The 19,366-nt window shown below is 32.8% G+C and overlaps 2 protein-coding genes across 2 annotated transcripts; one reads left to right on the forward strand and one right to left on the reverse strand.

Annotated features, from left to right (window-relative positions):
• Positions 1–347: 347 nt before the first annotated feature.
• On the forward strand, positions 348–4,290 carry LOC132741825 (uncharacterized; the record flags this gene model as incomplete). Its single annotated transcript, XM_060730086.1, is given in 3 exon segments — positions 348–476; positions 1,348–1,431; positions 2,641–4,290. Coding segments are annotated over 3 exon segments (1,409 nt in total), but the record flags the coding sequence as incomplete, so codon positions are not given.
• Positions 4,291–11,137: 6,847 nt separating this feature from the next.
• On the reverse strand, positions 11,138–12,984 carry LOC132741823 (uncharacterized). The gene has a single exon (XM_060730085.1). It carries the CDS (start codon positions 12,660–12,662, stop codon positions 11,565–11,567), a length of 1,098 nt encoding a protein of 365 aa, XP_060586068.1. The 5' UTR covers positions 12,663–12,984; the 3' UTR covers positions 11,138–11,564.
• Between the last annotated feature and the right edge of the window lie 6,382 nt (positions 12,985–19,366).

Raw genomic sequence — 19,366 nt, forward strand, 5'->3', positions numbered from 1 at the left:
GTGTTCACGAGGTGAAATATGTTTCAATCTTACTCTAAAATAAACAAATTTTCTTTTTATTATATTATTTAAAAAGACACTTACACCTAACTACTAGATGGAGCTCGGTGTCAAAATTATCATGTGACATCTTACAATGTGACGTTTTACAATGTGTTGACGTTCTTGTTGGTTTCGAGTCTGTTGCACCGCTGGTCATTTCCCTGAAACAAGGTACAGCTTTAAATTTTCAAAACACGTGAGAATATCATGTTTTTACTTTTCTCACTGTCATATTTATTCATCACCCACCAAACCGCTATCTGTATAGATTGTTGTATTTTTCAGGTCACGGCTCATGGTGTCAGACCTGGGAGAACTTACTATCAATGAGATAAGATTGTTTCACGGAACACATAGTGATGTCATTGAAGCCATATGTAAGGAAGGTTTTGATTGGAGGTTGTGTGGAAAACATGGCACAGTTTACGGACAAGGTGAGTAGTAAATGTTAGGAAAATTTTGATTGGAGGATTTTTTGCAAAAATGGCACAATTTCTAGATAAGATAAGAGATACATATAATTTAAAGATTTAAGAATTTGGTTTAGGGGCTTTGTTTGATAATAGGTACATTTCATTTGAATTTAGCATATTTAGTTCAGTATTCACAAGAGTGATGAATTGTGATTGTCAGGAAAGAAGGTAGGTGGAAAAATAAGAGAACAGGTTTAAGAATGAACAAACAAAGTAAGAAGAATTTCTGAATTGACCCTTTGTATCTGAATTAGTTAAAAGGACTTGATTTTACCAAATTTCAGACTGATCATTTGAAGTTTTTGGGATTTGAGTATCAGATATATTAAATATAACTGCAAGCATTATTGTGCCTGGCCAGACTGTACATGATTGTTCAGACAGGCCAGACTCTATACAGGTGGGATAGATCTGTTATCAACACTTAATAAGTTACAGTGGAATTATAGGGAATGCAAAAAAAGGCAGTACCAAACATTTGGTGAACAGGTTAATTACATGTGCTTTCACATCAGCATGTCACAGTCCAACATTCAATTTCCAGTAAGGACTGATTGCCGGTTTAAGACCCACTAGTTGACTGCTTCCTGGGTGTTCTGACCAGAAATGGCACCAGCGTGGAGTTTAATTGGAAGTCCACCACAAGTGGGTTTCAAACCCACAACATCTGTATTAGGAGTCTTATGCTATAACCCTTTTCCACTCTTTCTCCGTAAATGTTTATTTGTGGTTGCCTAATATTTCATTACAAAAGTTATTTTCAATTTAGATGTACATGAATATATGCAATGTGTATGGAAAAACAAAAGACTTTTGTATTGTTTATTTTCAGGTACATATTTTGCCAAGAGTCCATGGTTATCCCATCAATATTCATCAGGGAATTCATCCAGGCGAGGCAGACCTAATATAGGAGGTACGTTAATTTACTTAGATTGTCAATCGGAACGTCCTCTGCTATTATCTATAATAACCTCGTAGTTAATACAGAGTGAAAGATGTTTACATGGTTTCAATTGTAATTATAAACAGAGAGTGTAATCTAAGATAATGTATATAGATATTTGACATCCAAAAGAAAATAAAGTCTGTTTCGGTACAATTATGATTGAAAATATGTCTGACAACCATTTTTATTTTAAATATACCCACTGATATACAATTTTAAACAAATGCGACCCAGTGTCAACAGGTTAGCATTTTGCTCTTTCATCATAAGTTGTAATATTGATCATTCAGGGAAAAAAGACAATTCTTATTTTTGTTAGCCGCCTCCGTGGTCGAGGGGTTAGAGTCGATGACTTCTAATCTAGTTACCTCTCTGGCGTGGGTTCGATCCCCGGGAGATGCTTTGGTAGTTTAGCGCGGAGGAAGGTAGTCTAGTACTGGTGTAACTCTCCAGGAACGATGGTTAGGAAACTACCCGCCTATATGACTGAAATACTGTTGGAAAAAGGCGTAAAATGAAACAAACAAACAAACTTATTTTTGTTAGGTCGCCTGAGCACAAAGTGAACTTTTGTGATGGCAGTGTGTCTGTCATAAGTTGTCCGCCGTTCTTTATTGTCCACCGTTGTTCTTTATTGTCCTCAGTTTCTTTAAATAAATTCTCTTCCTCAAGCAATTAATGGAATTTGACCAATCTTTACAGGAAGGGATTTAGATGGTCCTTTACAAAAGTTATATACTAGTACATGTTTCCAGTCTGATACATAAGTAGGCGACAGGAGTATAAAATATCTTCTATTCAGAAATTACAATGCCTGGAGCTTAGATATTTGGCATGTAGCATTACCTTGTGGTCCTCTACAAATGTTAGGTGAGTTATACCCCTTGGATTGAAATGGTCCCAACCTGGGGGTTGCTAAGTTTACATAGACTTGTTGTGTTTAAAATCTTCTTGTCTGATGAAAGCACGTTTCCAGGAGTTTACATATTTTGTCATGAAGCATTTCCCAGCAGATATCAACAAATATTGTTAAAACTATGCAGCATTGAGAGAGAAAAAAATGAGACACACAATGTGTTTTTTTTGTGTGCATGAATCTCAGTTGAGCAAACCAGTGCCATCATAGCCCTCTTGTTAATTGTAGAAACTGATAAAATGAATATTGTATGTTTTCAGGGTCAGGATTTCCTTTTGGTATGTCTACAATACCACCCCCGCAATATAAACCCCCTCTAAGATTTGGAGGTTCAGCAACTGGTACTTCACAGTCAGGTTTTACATTTGGAGGAAATCCTGTCACAGCAGCGAGCACTGGTTTCACTTTCGGACAAAGCAAGTCAGTTCCAAAGGATATCGCGGGATTTGGATCCGCGGATTCAGCTTACCAGCTGGGTTTACAACTAGGAGCTTCGCATACGGGAAACTCGGGCTTCTCATTTGGACCTGCATCAACATGGACTCCTGTTACTTCTGTAACACTCCCAGCCACAGTTTCTAGTAAACACCTTTTCAAATTTAGTTCACCGAAGACTGTATCAAACTCTGGGTGTAAGTGTAATACTGGAGCAAGCGGAGTCACTTGTCCTGCAGGCGGCAATGGCTGCACAAACTCTTTGCCTCATCCCAATTTGCATTGCAATCAGCAACAGAATTTTAACATGCCTTCTAACACTTCCACTGATCCTTCAGCCTTAAAGAAATCATGTTCTAACTGTATTTTCTGCACACCAAAAAGAAAAGCAACTGATCCTGTCTCTACAACAGCATCATCATCAGCACAAACAGTTTCAGTTCCCAGTTCTATTGCTGCTTCAAATGTAGCTAAACTTCACAAAGTGAATAAAGATCTTCTCAAATTCGCACAGGGTAATTCAGGGGCTAATTTATTTGTAAAAGTGATTCCTCCAAACTCTATTAGTACTACAAATAATGGAAACAGTGGAAGTGGTTTTCCATTTTTATCAAGTAGTGGAAACAGTGGAAGTGGTTTCTCGTTTGGACAAAATAGCGTAAGCAGTGGAAGTGGGTTTATGTTTGGACCGAGTAGTGGAAACAGTGGAAGTGGTTTCTCTGGAGGAAGTTGTTTTAACACTTCTGGTCATGGAGGCACAACATTTGGAAATATTAGAAGATCTGGGTTGAATATAGATGACTCTAGTGACACTGATTGTTTCATGTTCCTTGCACGTGTGTTAGTAGGACGCTCGTGCGTAGGAACGCACAAGATGCGAAGGCCTGAAAAAGGTTTTGGCGGAAGAGAAACGCATTCAGCGGTTGATAATCCAGATAAACCTAAAATCTTTGTTATATTTGACAATAACCAATGTTATCCTGAATACATCATTCAGTACTCCACTTCATCATCGGGATAGTAGACAAATTGTTTTCTGTAGACTGATATATATCAGTGTTCCATACCATGTAATTAAGGTAGTAAACTCTATGCTGTTCATACTATGTAAATAAGATTTGTAAACTGATATATATATCAGTATGCCAAATAATGTAATTCAGGTAAAAAAAAATAAAAGCAAGCTGATATATATCAGTGTTTCATACCATGTTAGTTAGGTAGTAAACTTACATATATCCATGCGTCTTACTATGTTAATAAGAAAGTAGACTGATATATATCAGTGTGCCACAACCCATGTTAAAAAAGTGGTAGGCTGATATACTGTAGATATGGTAAAGCTTCTTTTGACAAGTTTCACCAGTTTATTCAAATCTCAAAAATATATGAGCCGTGTCATGACAAAACCAACATAATGCGGTTGCGACCAGCATGGATCCAGACCAGCTTGCGCATCCGTGCAGTCTGATCTGGATCCATGCTGTTCGCTATCAGTTTCTCCACTTGTAATAGAGTTGGTAAGCGAACAGCATGGATCCTTATCAGACCACGTGGATGCGCAGGCTGGTCTGGATCCATGCTGGTTGCAAACGCACTATGTTGGTTTTGTTGTGAAGTGGCTCATATTACCTTTAGAAAATTTCATTTTTCCAAAATCTAAATTCAGAATTGAGAGTTAGAAAGACATTGAAATGGAAAACTTAAGCTGGACACTAGTTAATCATATTATATGTTATTTTGGTTTTGGAGTGATATATGTGGATATATTACCTGTTAAGATTTTATATCACCCGAGCCGTTAGGCGAGGGTGATATTTTATCTTGGCAGGTAATATATCCACATATATCACTCCAAAACCAAAATAATAATTTTATTACCCTCTCCCTGCCGAGTTTAGACGATTTTTTAAAATTGCTGTTTCAAATGAAACGTCGAAATAAGATTCCCTTTAGGATACCTCTTCGTCACAACATGACGTCACATAAATACATGACGTATTTTTCCCGTACCTTACAAAAGTAAACAAGAGAAAAGGAGTAGTCTATTGAACGCACTTTTTTTGTAATTAATATCAAGCTTTCACAAGGTCATATTTGTTTTCGATACTGATGGTTATATGTATCATAACTCTACTTTGGTAAATATTTATCATTTGACAGTTAAAAAGTGCTTTTAAAGCGTAAAATCAAACCGTACGCGCATCATCTCCGCGCATGTTGTTTACAACGTTGGGTACCAAACGGGGAAATTTAGTGTGTATATTACCCGTCTGGCTCGGTTATATCAATTTCTTTCGGGTGATCAATATCCAATCAAAAAGGCGGAAAAAGTCTGGAAGGGTAATAAACATGTATATTCCTTATTTACATAGCATGTATCAAATAAATATGGCTGTTATTCAAACATTAATCCATGGCCATCCATTGAAGTTACGATGCAATATTATAAATATTTACTACATTTATCAGTATTTACAGTTGATCTACAATAAGATCATTGTGAAATTTGCAGTAATATTCATTCAACCAAATAATAAAGCTGTTTATTATATTAATATCGGATTTGAGTTTAATTGGTTAAATTTCAATATATATCTTGAATAAGTAATCTTCACGGCAAGTAGATTTTATGCAAAGATTCTTGATTTGTAAACATTTTCACAAGGGATATAAATTCTGGATTTGTGAATTCGTGATTCAAGTGATGATCAGAAAAAAATCCATTTGTACAGCGTATCAATGTGCAATACCCTTATATTAAGGGAATAAACTGTTCACATGATTTAAAATCAAAGCAAGTTGGTAAGATTTTTAATACTCGAAAGGTTTAAATTAATAAGAGAATTACTGTCAAAAGGATATCTAAATTACATGTTAATGAAATTTTGGGTTTGAACTAAGTTTTAAAATTATTTGTGTTAATGTCCGTTTTGTTAAATTGATTGTTTCTTGATTTCTTAACTTTTTGTCATTTTTGTGCAAGACTGAGGTGAAAAATATCTGAGCTGCGTCATGACAAAACCAACATAGTTGGTTTGCAACCAGCATGGATCCAGACCAGACTGCGCATTCGCGCAGTCTGATCAGGATCCATGCTGTTCGCTTACCAACCCTATTACAAGTATAGAAACTAATTACGAACAGCATGGATCCTGATCAGACTGCACTGGTCTGGATCCATGCTGGTCGCAAACGCACTATGTTGGTTTTGTTGTGACGCGACTCTATAATATGTACATGTGTAATTAATTAAAATAAATTGTTTATTTAGTGTAATGTTGATTGTAAAGGTTTTCTTTATTTAAACATTTATTATTTTTTGAATTGTTTTTAATTGTTCTAGTATAAAATGTAATTCATCATATAAATATTCATACTAAATAACGCAGATGTAATATCAACCTTTTTTTTTAAGAAATATTTTGTTTGAATATCCAAATGATATATTTCAATTATTCTTATCAATATTTGAATTACTATCGAAAATTGTGCCCATTGTAGACCAATCCACTGTCACTTTAATAGTTGTCAATATTTTGGTGCATTTGTATACCTGTCAGTCACTCCGGCATTGCCGTCACTGTCACACGTAGGATAAGTTTTTGCGAGCAATTTGGTATCTCCAAAACTACTGAAAGGAATAGGTCAAACCTTAATGCACTTGTTCCCTATGATTATCTTACATGATGGGGACAGGTCCCATAACTCTTGAGTTAACCTAATTACAAAGTTATGCCCCTTTTCTTGCTGTTGTGCTTAGAGAAAAGTTAAGCGCTCTGTCTTGCAGGCAGCCCTTGTTATCATAATTGTGATTTTATCTTAACTTTCTCTTCCATAAAGTGTACTTTGTTATACATTCAATATACATAACTTTAAAAAATCAACATCAGTCTTCTATAGTAAATTGTTTTAAGTCTTAGAAATATCCTAGGTAAATACCTTGTAATTAAATATAAGCAAAAAGGTTTTAAAAGGCCATAGAAAGGCATGTGTTTTATATGTGGGATAATAATGTTGACAGTCGGTTATTCTGTATGCACCTTTTGTTTATTATTGCAATTATTGAATGTTAGATTCCTTTTTGTACCACCTTACCTTTTGCCGAACTTTCTCAAGATATTTGCTTTAAAATATGGGATACTTGTCTATGGTGATTGTGCCCATTCCTAGGAAAGAATAGTACAATAATAGTATTAATAATAGTAATGTGCCATCTTGCAGACATTTCTTGTTTAAATTTATATGTTATGTTAATAAATTTATTTCATGCACGTATTGTATATAAGTACACCAAAATACATTTTGTATATTATTATAATAAAATAATTGAGTTAAATGTCATAGATATATTTTTTGAAAATAAATTAATACTGTTATTACATGTATTGTATTATATTATTTTTGTGTCAACTGACAACATTTTGTCCTAAATTTATCCCACTTAAGACAAACAGTCATCTAAATTGAAAACATAAATTATCTTAATTTAGGTAAAATATTTGTCCCAATTTAGGTAGTATTTATCCCAAATTAGGTAAATAATTATCACATTTTAAGTGATGAAAAAATGTTAGCAGATAACAGTGTGTGATAAAAGGGATAGTTCTAAGTTTGGTCATCCCTAGATAAGCCACACAGCTAAGTGTATCGCTTGATGTCAAGAGGTCAGAAGTTGAAACCCTGGTCGGTGCCTTGAAGTTGTTCAGGTTTACAGTTGAAAAGTGGTAAGGGTTTAAAATACATAATGGTCATATAGTTTGTCATTTGATGGGATGAAGAATTATCTACAGACAGAAAAGGTAGAAAAAAATCAGGACCTTTCCTATGGAAAAGTAAACTGCATGAACATGTACTATAGGCAGGAGCTATACTCTGCTGGAAGCTGAACAATTTATACAGTTATTATAGTTATTCATTAGTATTAATGGCTGCACTGTGTACATTTCCCTTTCAAATAAAGTGCAGAGAAGTGTAGTATTTAAAGGTATCGGCCACTTCCAACAGCATTAATGTTGGGCAAACTTTAGCAACGTTGCCGAGTGTCTGCCTAGCAATCGAGAGGTCTGAGGTTCAAACCCTAGTCAATGAGAATTTTTACAATAAGAGTTTTCTACTGATAACAAGTGATAAAGGCTGGTTTTATTTTGACATTGAAACAGTCAGCCAATTTGTTGCAAGCAAATCAAGTTTTGACATGACAAGCCAATGATTGTTAGAAAAATAGTTAGATACCGTATGTAACTAAACTTATTTTTGAAGGCTTAATATATATCTTTAAGGGTGGTCACAATTCATTCATTCATTTATATTTATTTATTATTCATTTATTTTAGTGGGTGGGGGGAGGGTAAAAAAAACCTTGTATGCATGCCTTAAAGTATGATTAATGAAGTGTCAGTATGATGAAGAGCAATATGAAATATGAACTTGCAAACTTGGCCCCTTTATAATTACATGTGTATATCACATACTTGCTCATTTAGTTTCATTTAAGTACAGGAGTAGCCAATGGTTTGAAGTTATAGATCGAATCTCGTGATTTTCATTGGCCAATGGACATGCTCTGTCGCGGTTTCTGACCAATCAAATGCACGAGATCTGAGTTTGAGCTGAGAAAAAAAGTGTCTATAATCAGGCCAAGTAGAGAATTACGGTAGCATATTGGGATCGGCATTGGTCCACAAAAATTTATATCTACCGCCGCTATTATTATAAGAATATGAGTTGCCAATTTTGGTTATAGATCGAACAAAAGCGTGAATTTCATTGGCCAAATGGCATCTGACTCTTACAGGTGCCAATCAAATGCACGAGATTGAACTCTGGCTGAGACAAATATCTAAAAGACCAGGTAAACATTTACACAATATGGTGATTTGTGTAACAAGACATGTTATTATTACCGTATATTTTTCTTCCAAAGCTTTAATTTAACCAATCACACTCTTCTTTTTATTACTAAACTACATATTCCATAAACTTTTTTTAACTTAATTTTCTCACTTATTACCATCTTATATAATCCATTAAATTCACAGTTATCATACATTATCATCGTAAGTATATGAACTTTATCATTAAAAGCTTTCTTGTCAATACATGTATCTATATGATTCACATATTCATCAAAATTCATCTTCCTAAGCTGTGTTTTAATTCTAAAATCCCAACTTCAACATCTGTAATTACTAATTGTATTAAAATGTTAATACGCTCTTTTATTCAATCTATTGCTATCCATATTTACTAATTCTTAATTATTAACACATTTCCAATGTCTAGAAATTGAATATAACCATGCAATATCACTGGTTACTGCACTATTTGGCGTGTACAATGAAAATGACAGAAAATTCAATACTGTGCTTATAATGATTTGAGTCGCGTCATGACAAAACCAACAAAATGGGTTTGCGATCAGCATGGATCCAGACCAGCCTGCGCGTCCGCGCAGTCTGATCAGGATCCATGCTGTTCGCTTACAAGTAGAGAAACTGATAGCTTACAACATGGATCCTGATCAGACTGAGCGGGGGCAGACTGTTCTGAATCCATGTTGGTCGCAAACCCATTATGTTGGTTGTCATGACGCGGCTCATTTCTCTATCAAATTACATTTTTTCAACTTTGGAACTTACTTTAAAATATATCCGATTATAACAAATTTATAAATGGTACATACATGTTTTTATTATTATTGTTATTATTATAATTATTATTTTATTTATCTTTTTTATATTTTTCTTTTTTTTTTTTCATTTATTCTCAATATTTAATTTTCTTACCACGCTAAATATCTCGCATATATCTGGCATATACTTGGAATTTTAGGGAAATGTTCACAATATGTAGGAACTGAAAAGCGAGTATTGCAAATCATGATCTGGAGACTAGGGTGAAGTTGGTCTGCACTAGTCGCAGAAACCACTAACCGGCAGTGCTTAAAGGCCCATTAGGTTTCAGAAATGCTTTTCATTTGATTTCTCAAAACCTTTTAAATTTTGGCATACTTTTATAGTTTCCAAAAAGTTATTCATTGCCGACCAATTACCAGAACCATCTTTTTCAACTGTTTCTATATTTGGCAATAAGTACAAATATAGAGAATAAGTATTGTGTATGGAAGTCAAAATACTACTTTGTTTACATTTTGCTCTTTTTTATGTCAAATTATTTAGAACACAAAAAATAACTTTTCTTAACAATATGACCGTTATTTTGTTGATAAGTGTAGTCAGAATTTTATAAATTTAGGTTACTGAAGGAAAACAACAAATCAGTACCTTAGTCTAAATGTTTCACATTATTAGATTATGAATAGGGTGTGGTCCGGTTTTTGGTGGGGGTTCATTTATACTATAATTATACCAATTGTCAACAGAGCAAAGAAAGAAAAAGATAGTTTATTTATATGGCAAATAAACTGAAACTGTAACAAGTTACCAAAAGAAAAATAGTTGAGAAATAAAAATGATAGCGTCTCTGAGGCATAATGGGTCTTTAAACTAAATAACTATTCAAAGTCATGATATAGAAGGGTTATATTAATTGATACCGACCTTTTAGTCTAAGAAATTAACAAAGTAAAAACAAAAACAACAAAATTCAGTGATAACTTTTATTTACAGTAATATGCAATAACAATAACAATAATATTTTTTTAGATCAAGTGAAAGCTTATTATCATGAATTCACACAAATGGTATTTTTAACAAGTTTTCAAATGAAGCTGGCTGCTGAGAAGTGACAATGCATGGTAAGACACTCATTTAAAAAAAAAATCTTTAAAAAAAATAAAATAAATAAATAAAGGAAGGAAATTTAACAAGTATATATTAAAAAAGATTCACTTCCCTGTCAGAAATAATCTTTTCAAGTTAAAAAGAGAATTTCAAGGGGTGTACAAAATACTGGCTTTATACCTTTAATAGAATATTTAATTTTTTGACTCTACGAAAAATTATCGAAAAAAATGCCAAATTAATACCTATGATAACTAACAAATGAACTTTTTCTTATTTGAAAATGAACTTTAAATCATATTATCATTTCTTTATTTCAAATCTAGATAATTAATTTTCTTTAGTTTCTTTAGGCAGAGGATAATAAATAAATTTACAACGTACATGTATATGAAAAAAAGAACAAATTATCCGAGAAAAAAATCATACAAAATATAAGAATTTGAAAGAGGTTTAACTTATCTAGGATAAAAAAAAGAAATCAAAAAATCATTTTTATGATTTTTTTAAGCCATTTAATACAAGTTTTCTAAAAATTAAGCACCAAAACTACGGCTAACCTTTATCGAAAACGAAATAAATAAAGATTAACTTGTTGGCACAATTTTACAATAAGAATGGTATTATCAAAGTGTTATAATAGAAAAAGATGATTGAGGAGACAAGACAAAAATATGATATTCTTAAACAAATACTTAAGTTAAAATTAATCAAATGAATTAAAATGACAAGTGCAAATTCTGTACTGAAATGTCATTAAATTTATTTCTTTTATCAAATCAGCCATCAATAAAATAAAAATACATGTAATACCTGGAGTGATAAAAAGATATATTAAAGTTTAACATAATCTGTAACACGTTACATTGAATCACTTTTCAAAATTCTTTAAAAATATAATCAAAAACACTTTTATAATCCAAGTTTATTACACTGCACTATTTTTCTCTCTTAGTTTTTTTTTCAGGGTTAGGGAAAAAGGGGTGTAGGGGGGCATTGTCCATTTAATGCGAATCCATGTCACACGCTTTTAGTTTATTGTTCCTAGACCTATTGCGTTTGTTGGCGAACCACTTTCTAATCTGTTCAACACTTACTCCCCCTTCAGAAGCCATAGACAGAGTTACTTCCCTTGAAGGGTAGGGATTTTCCAAGTTCTCATCGTACCAAGATTGCATCACTTTTACCGCGTGTTTTGGAAGCAGACGAGATTTTCTGTCACTGTTTATTTTACACTTAGATCCTTTACACTTTTTGGATTCACACGCGGATAGTTTTCCCTCAACACATTCAAGAAGGGACAAGAGTTTTAGATTGTAATATTTGTGGATAGAGTCCGAGCTACCTTTGTCGTAGGCCATCTGACACAACACGTTGTGGCGTTCCAGATCTATCATTGTCGTCTGCGACTGATAATACTGCTCAATGTCATCAGCCGCTTTACTGTCAATGTTTCTGAGAGAGAATAAGCGTTGCATAACATCTCTTTCGCGCATTGCTATTTTCATTTCACACGTTTCCTCCACGGGATTTAACTGCTGCACGGGTGAATTTGTGTCACTCTGAAACGCGTGTGTATGAACAGAAGAATGTTTAACATTTTCAAACACAGGTGAACCCGACTCACTTTGTCTCGAAAGTTCAACACATGGCGTAAACGCAGAGTTTTTTTCGTGACCAAGTTGCACGAGCGGACTACCGTAACCAGAATCGTTCATGCATGAAGAGTAATATCCGGGTGCACTATTGTTAAATCCAATTGGCGTAGAATACGCACTAGGTAACCCTTGTTCATTTAATGATCCACATGAATTTTCAAACGGCACAGAATCACCAAAGTAACGTTGTTGTGCCTGGTATTCACACTGATAATTTGGTTTTGTAGGTGTAATATTATCCATACGACACTGACTCATAGGTCCAGAAGTATATGCTCTCCTCACGCACGTGGCAGGATAAGCGTTTGGTGGCGTCTGCTGGGCATGCGGTGTTGTGTACATCGTCGAATATTCCCTGACGTTTTTTGTGGCAACGTTAAATTGACACTGTATAGTAACGTCCAATACGTTAGCCTGTTCAAAGCTCGCACGTTGCTGCCACATTGTGCTTCTATTGCACGAAATTCACGGGTTTCACACAAAGTTCGACGAAAATGAAATATATTCTTATGTATTTTAGTACAGTTCGCAGTAAAACAGTAACTCAAACTTATATTTAAAGTTCGCAACAGCAGTTTTCGTCACAAATAATTGAAAGCTTACACCAGGTTTGTCAAAATATGAATACGTTTAATTTTTAAATAATGTCAAAATATTTTTTTTCAATGCCTATTTAACTTAAATTATGAAACCTTCAAATATCCTATTCTTAAATTTCATTGGATTGAAAGGTGGGCGGAGCGTTCAAATAAACCAATTGGAAGCTGCGTAAGTACATGCAAACATATAATTATTAGATAATTGATTTTGAAAGGTTCCGCTGATACAAACTGACAATTATACCAATTTGTAAAAAAAGAAAGTTTGAAGTCCGTATTCACTCAAGAGGTGTTCTTTGATTGGTATTTAGAAAGGCTTAATTAATTTCTTGTTTGATGTTCGCCGACTTTGTTACACTTACGTTTGCGGTCTCTATATCTAATAGTTAATTAGATAATAATTGATAACTAGTAAGTAATCAATTTGCTTGATTTTTTTTCAAGATCATGGGGATGAATTTGAAACCATGTTTTCCTTTTTAATTAAGTATACATTATTTGAATCGATATACCCTTTATCCAAGAAATTAGAGGTCCCCCAAAAGCCATGTTCTATATTATAATTAATTAATTAGTACACAAATGGAGTGGTTTGCACTGACAAGTAACCAAATAATTAATTCATTTTTTTTCTCCCTCTTAATGTATTCTATACCCTTGAAGGAGCCAATGGGGTCTGAAAGCCTACAAAATCTCATAAAATTTGAAAATTTTACATTTTTACCTAAAACTGAAAAATATGCGAGACACAGTAATATAGTACATAACCAAGAATTAAATTGAAAAAGATATATCGTTTGATTCTTAATCTTATTCGAATTTTAAAAAACGCCAATAAACTGATTATGATTGTTCCTGGTGGGGGGGGGGGGGGGGACGAAGTGAGAATTTGATCACAAGTTATTGGTAAAGACATACATCAAATGGTAAACCAATACAAGCATATTGTATTCTTGCTAGAATTTAAATTCTTTGTCGAAATTATCATCGCCATATCGTTAAGAAAAAAACCTGTTTGATAGAATAGATTTTTATCGCGGGGACAGGTTGAAGGTAAAATCACTCGGACTGCCCAGGGGTTTATGGGTGGTGTTAAAATTGACTAATTCATTACGGATTATATACATTTTTCTCATACATAAATTCATAAACGTCTTTATATATATATTCATATGCAGTAGTCATTTGAAACCCGGCGCCCAAATTTTCATGGAATAGCGGGGAATTTGACTTGAACAATAAAATGGTAAAAAGACAAAAAGTTAAAAAAAAACAAAAAAAAACAACAACACCCCCCCCCCCCCCAAAAAAAAAAAAAAAAAAAAAAATGTTTTTTCCCCAACCAAATGGGTTGTGATGCTAGTTCTTTCGTTCAGCCCGATTTCAGACGACATTTAACTATATTAAATTTTATGACTTATACATAAAAACTAATGGCACATTGTGAAATTAGGTCAATATACAAATGTATTTATTTTTTTAAATCAACTAAATTAATATGAATAAGAAAATGCCTTGTTAAATCAGAAAGTCGCATTGAGACATATTTCTCTAGCGTTAAGGTTTAAACATTCCTGCACGTGCAATTACACGTGCATTGAATTAACTAAAGTAAAACCCTTTAATATTTGACTCATTTGCCCTTTACACTTAGTCTTTACTTGAACTTTTGGGATTAATTTTCAAAATGTATAAACGATCAATTTTGTTTTTCAAGTTAAGCCGTTTATTCCGCGACGAAGACTATTTTGCTGCCCTCTATTCGGGATAAAATTAAACAAAAAAAAAAGTAATTGATTTATATGAGAAAGAGAAACTACAACAGCATTTGATTCGAACTAAACATATTCGCGACCTTTTTAGCGCTCTGCGGGGCCTTCAATGGTCCTTGAAACTTTTAAAATGTTTGCACTAGTTCAGAATTAAATTTCTCACAAAAAAGTGCCATTGAAAATTGAAAAGAATTGAATATCATTGAAAATTGCATTCTTGCTATTTGTTTACTTATTATGCAAGTGAGAGCCCTTCAGCAAAATGTGATAATTATTAGATCTTTTAATTTTTAGGTGTATTCCGGTTGAAACAGAATAAATTGGTCAAAGGAAACTTGATGTATACGTAAAAAATAAAAGCGTTCTTTTTTCATAAAAGATACCATTTTGATCGTTTCAGCTTGACGATTTTATGTTGTGTGGTTCTTAAGTAGTTTAGATATTTTGTGGGATTGTTTAGTGCATGGATATTTTTTCACGTATATTCAACGCGTTCATTTTTTATCATGACATCAAGCATTATTCTTGGCAGTTTCTATTACATACCACAATTATGGACATAGAAATATAAATGTTAAAAAAATCCTGCTGGAAAACTAATTAAAATTGTCTTGGATCTATAGATTGATACGTGTTGAAGAAAGTGTCAAAAGCCATTTTTACATATTTTCTCAAAACTGTCAAGTTCTAGTACAAGGTCACGTGGAAATGAAGCTTTCATACTAACAGCCTGCTGTCAGTTTGTCTTGCCAAAATGACCAAATTATCATACAATAATCTCCCCTCGGATCACCAATCCAGCACCCGTTTACTACATTTAATATATATTTTACGCATATAATGTATATCTTATGTTTATAATATATATTTTATATTCTATGTATATAATAACTATTTTATGTATATTTCTTTTATTCTTGATGATCAATAGGAGATTATTTCAAGATAAATTGGCAATTAATGGCAAGACAAATTAGCCGAACGCCTATGATCATACAGTACCTGCATCTTAGATGACACGTGCTTACGTATGCGTTTCATTCCCGGGCGTCCGACGATGCACACTCTGAGATTTGTGTGTATTTGTGTTTACCTATTCTCGCCATCGGTTACCCTAAGGGCGAGTCCTCCATAAGAGTATTGGTCATTTTTTTAAAGATTTTTGAGGATAATGCAAGATACAGAAACAGAAGCTTCTCACGCCAAGTGTAAAGCAATTATACATGTGACCTCGATTTAAAGTATCATCCGAAGTACTCATTAGACATTTTAGTTGGTCGCCCCGGAATCGAATCCACAATGTCGAGATTCTAACCGATTGAGCAACGCGGGCTGGCAACTCTGAGACAGGCAGTGAACATCCCGTCCTAAATATTATATAGCATGCTGATCATATGAAAAATTTTGTCTGATGTATAGGATATTATTTAATATGTGTTTATGTATTACTGTACATTGAAATGTTTTTTGATGTTTTTTCAAAGGATAACTAGCTTAAAAAATGTTAATGAAAACACTCAAGTGTGCTATTGGTCATTTCTTTTTTCTTTTCTTTTTTTCTTGTTTTAACATAGTAATGATTTGAACACATTAATATTAAGGTCTCTTTTCCATGATAAGTCAATAAAAAAAGTTTATTTATGTATTTTTTTTTTATATTTTTTTTAATACTTATATAGATAAGAACTATATCATCAGATGAATAATGTGCATATTAAATCTTTATTGAAGGATTCCCCCAAAATTAACATTTTTATCTATAAATGTTACTGAATCTTCATTCTATTTTGAATTAAAACACTATTCATCAGCTGATAAAGTACTATCGGAAGTTTGTTTATAATATTGTATCTGTTTATAGTATATCCCCATGTTGTATTACCATATACCCTGGGAAAGAAATAAAGAGATCTGTTCTGTTCTGTTCTGCTGGTCTCTATAAAATATCCAAACCGGTAATTTTTTCCCTTTTTTAAAGTGAATTAATCAATAAAAGAAAGTGTGCATTATTCAATATTTATTTATTAAACATGATTTATATACATATTTATAGAAAATAATACATGAAATACAACGGAGAGATAGTTTAGATATATTTATAGGTTTGTTGATAGCAATAAAGTAAATATTGTATTATCGTGACATGTGCACATCTATTACAAAACATATATTACAATGTTTTTTTGTACGCACGGGTCCGATTTACAGTTCTCACTTTCTTACATCATCTTTTTAGGGCAGTTTTTAATTTTCAAATAGCAATGGTTACATAACTTTTAATATTATGTTTATAAACACTGTAATTGAACTATTTGAATCTTGTCTTAATGAAATAGGTCTTGAATATGTTTATCATTGATATAATGTCACTTGAAATTCTTAAAAAAAATGATCGTATGTATGCAGGTTTTATGTGAATTTGTATATATGTATAACAAATGAATGTATACGAATGAGACCAAAATAAAGTATGCATACATATAGATTTATACATGAAAGTAAAGCATAGCGCCCGGTCCCATAAGCCACCAGAAATTATATAATAATAATAATCATTATGTATTTACACATATATTATGGTTTGGTTTTCAAATACCAATAGTATTTACACATTATTATCACACGTGCCAACAAACTACTTTCTAGTATTTTTTAATTTTATTAGAATTGATGCATGTATAACAGAGCAGCCAAGCGAATTTGTTTATCATAATTATAATCATCAAATTAATCATTTTCATCATCATCAAAATATACAAATAACCATATACTAATAATTTTTGATAGAGCCGTTTTACCTTTCTTTTTTCTTCAGGATTAAACTAATAGGTATTTCTTTTAATAAGCGAGGTGCTAACAAACAAATCAAAATTAATTGATATTTTAATGGCCAAATTTACGTAAATAATTATTTCTGGTTAAGCAATCATGAAAACTGAAACAAACAAATATTAGGTCTTCAATTGAATGATTGTTAATCAAATAATCACGTGAAAACTGTTAAAACAAGAAAACTTCAAAGTAGAGTACTTTTTTTTTGTACCGAAAACTATATCGAAAGGGAAAATCAAATAATGTGACAAAGTGATATGTAATAATGAAATACATCTATTTTCTTGAACAAAATAATTTTGTTTATTTTTGCGCACAAAAGTTGTAAAGAACTTAGTAAAAGTTATAAAGAACTCAGTAATATTCTATTTAAAATACAGTTGCCCATTTGTTGGTTATAAAGTGTTTTGTTTCTACTAGTATTTGTTTATAATTCAACATAAAACATTTTACGTAATAAGGGTAAAATACCGGGATCAAAATCCATGACATAAGCTTTATAAAAATAGCAACTTTAATCAGCCATAATGGCCCATTTTGTACGTGAATTATTATAGGATTTTCTCCAGAGCATGGAAATCAGGAGTGCTCACAAGAAGTCACGAAGTTTCATAGAAATTATGAGGGCTCACCAAAAATTATGAAGGTTCATGAAAATCACGAGTGCTCACCAGAAATCATGAACGTTCATGAATGTTCACAAAAACTCATGAATTCAAACTATAAATCACGAGGACTCACAAGAAGAAATTATGAGATCTTACAAGAAATCTCAAGGGTTCACAAGAAATTATGAGGGCTCATGGAAATCTCACAGAATACATAAAACACACAGGACACATGAAAAAATTCAACCATTTTTATCTTGAATAAAAAAGAACAAAGTCATTATCTTGTTATATCACAGTGTGTAACAATTTATTATGTCATATCACATATATTACAGCCATATCTCTCATCTTTATTTCTCTCTATAATACAATATACATACATATATATTTCTTATTTTTGAGACTCGTCACGCCAAAACTGACCATGTTGATATTATCTTCTGCAGAGAGATTAGTTTTTAATTCCACATGTCATAATTCCCACTATCCAGCGTCGACTGGTGGGGGAACTACCCCACCTATAGTCACTCCTAGCATCCCACCAGGCACAGACATGCATCTGAGTAGACCTCATACTTTAGTAAATAGTAAATACATATTCCAGAGATAAAGCTATTAATACAAGATGGTTTATTTTGATGTGACGGATCCCAGTTATTGCAAGTAAGTGAACAAGACATTTTACAAATGTATTTCATAAACTACTAGCATTTCCCTCAACAAATTTATACTATACAGTTTTAATGCTTATATAATGTATCTACTTCCCTATTAACTAGTATAATATCATATATATTTATATCTAATAGATAGAATTTTATTGTCATTCAATAACCCTTACCACGCTAAATATTTAAAATGGACTTGTCTATCTTACAATATGGACTAAACCATTGATCATTTGTAGGGGAAAATAATAACATGTATTACCTAAACAGCAAACAATGCAGCCCAGATAGCACATATATATGCCAACTGATTTTGGTCTGCACTGGTAGCATGGGTAAAATATTTTGCTGTCAGCAAGCTAACTTAAGGGTAAATATTTTACTTTTTCTGTCGAAAGTACCATACAAGAACCAATCTTTCCACAGTTCCCTATACAGTTATATTTTCAATTCTTTACAGCCAAATTTTCCTTACAGGCATACTATCACCCCTGCAGTCATATTTTTCCCTACAGTCAAGCCACCCCCTCTACAGTTGCATTCCCGCTTAAGTATTTTTTTCCACCCCTACAGTAAAATTCTCCTTACAGCCATACTTTCACCCTTACAATCATACCCCAAACACACAGTCAAATTCTTACTACAGTCATATTTTCACCCCTATAC

Source organism: Ruditapes philippinarum, unplaced genomic scaffold (genome assembly GCF_026571515.1).
Source record: "Ruditapes philippinarum isolate M1 unplaced genomic scaffold, ASM2657151v2 ctg5794_1_1_1_1, whole genome shotgun sequence".
NCBI classification, from domain to species: domain Eukaryota; kingdom Metazoa; phylum Mollusca; class Bivalvia; order Venerida; family Veneridae; genus Ruditapes; species Ruditapes philippinarum.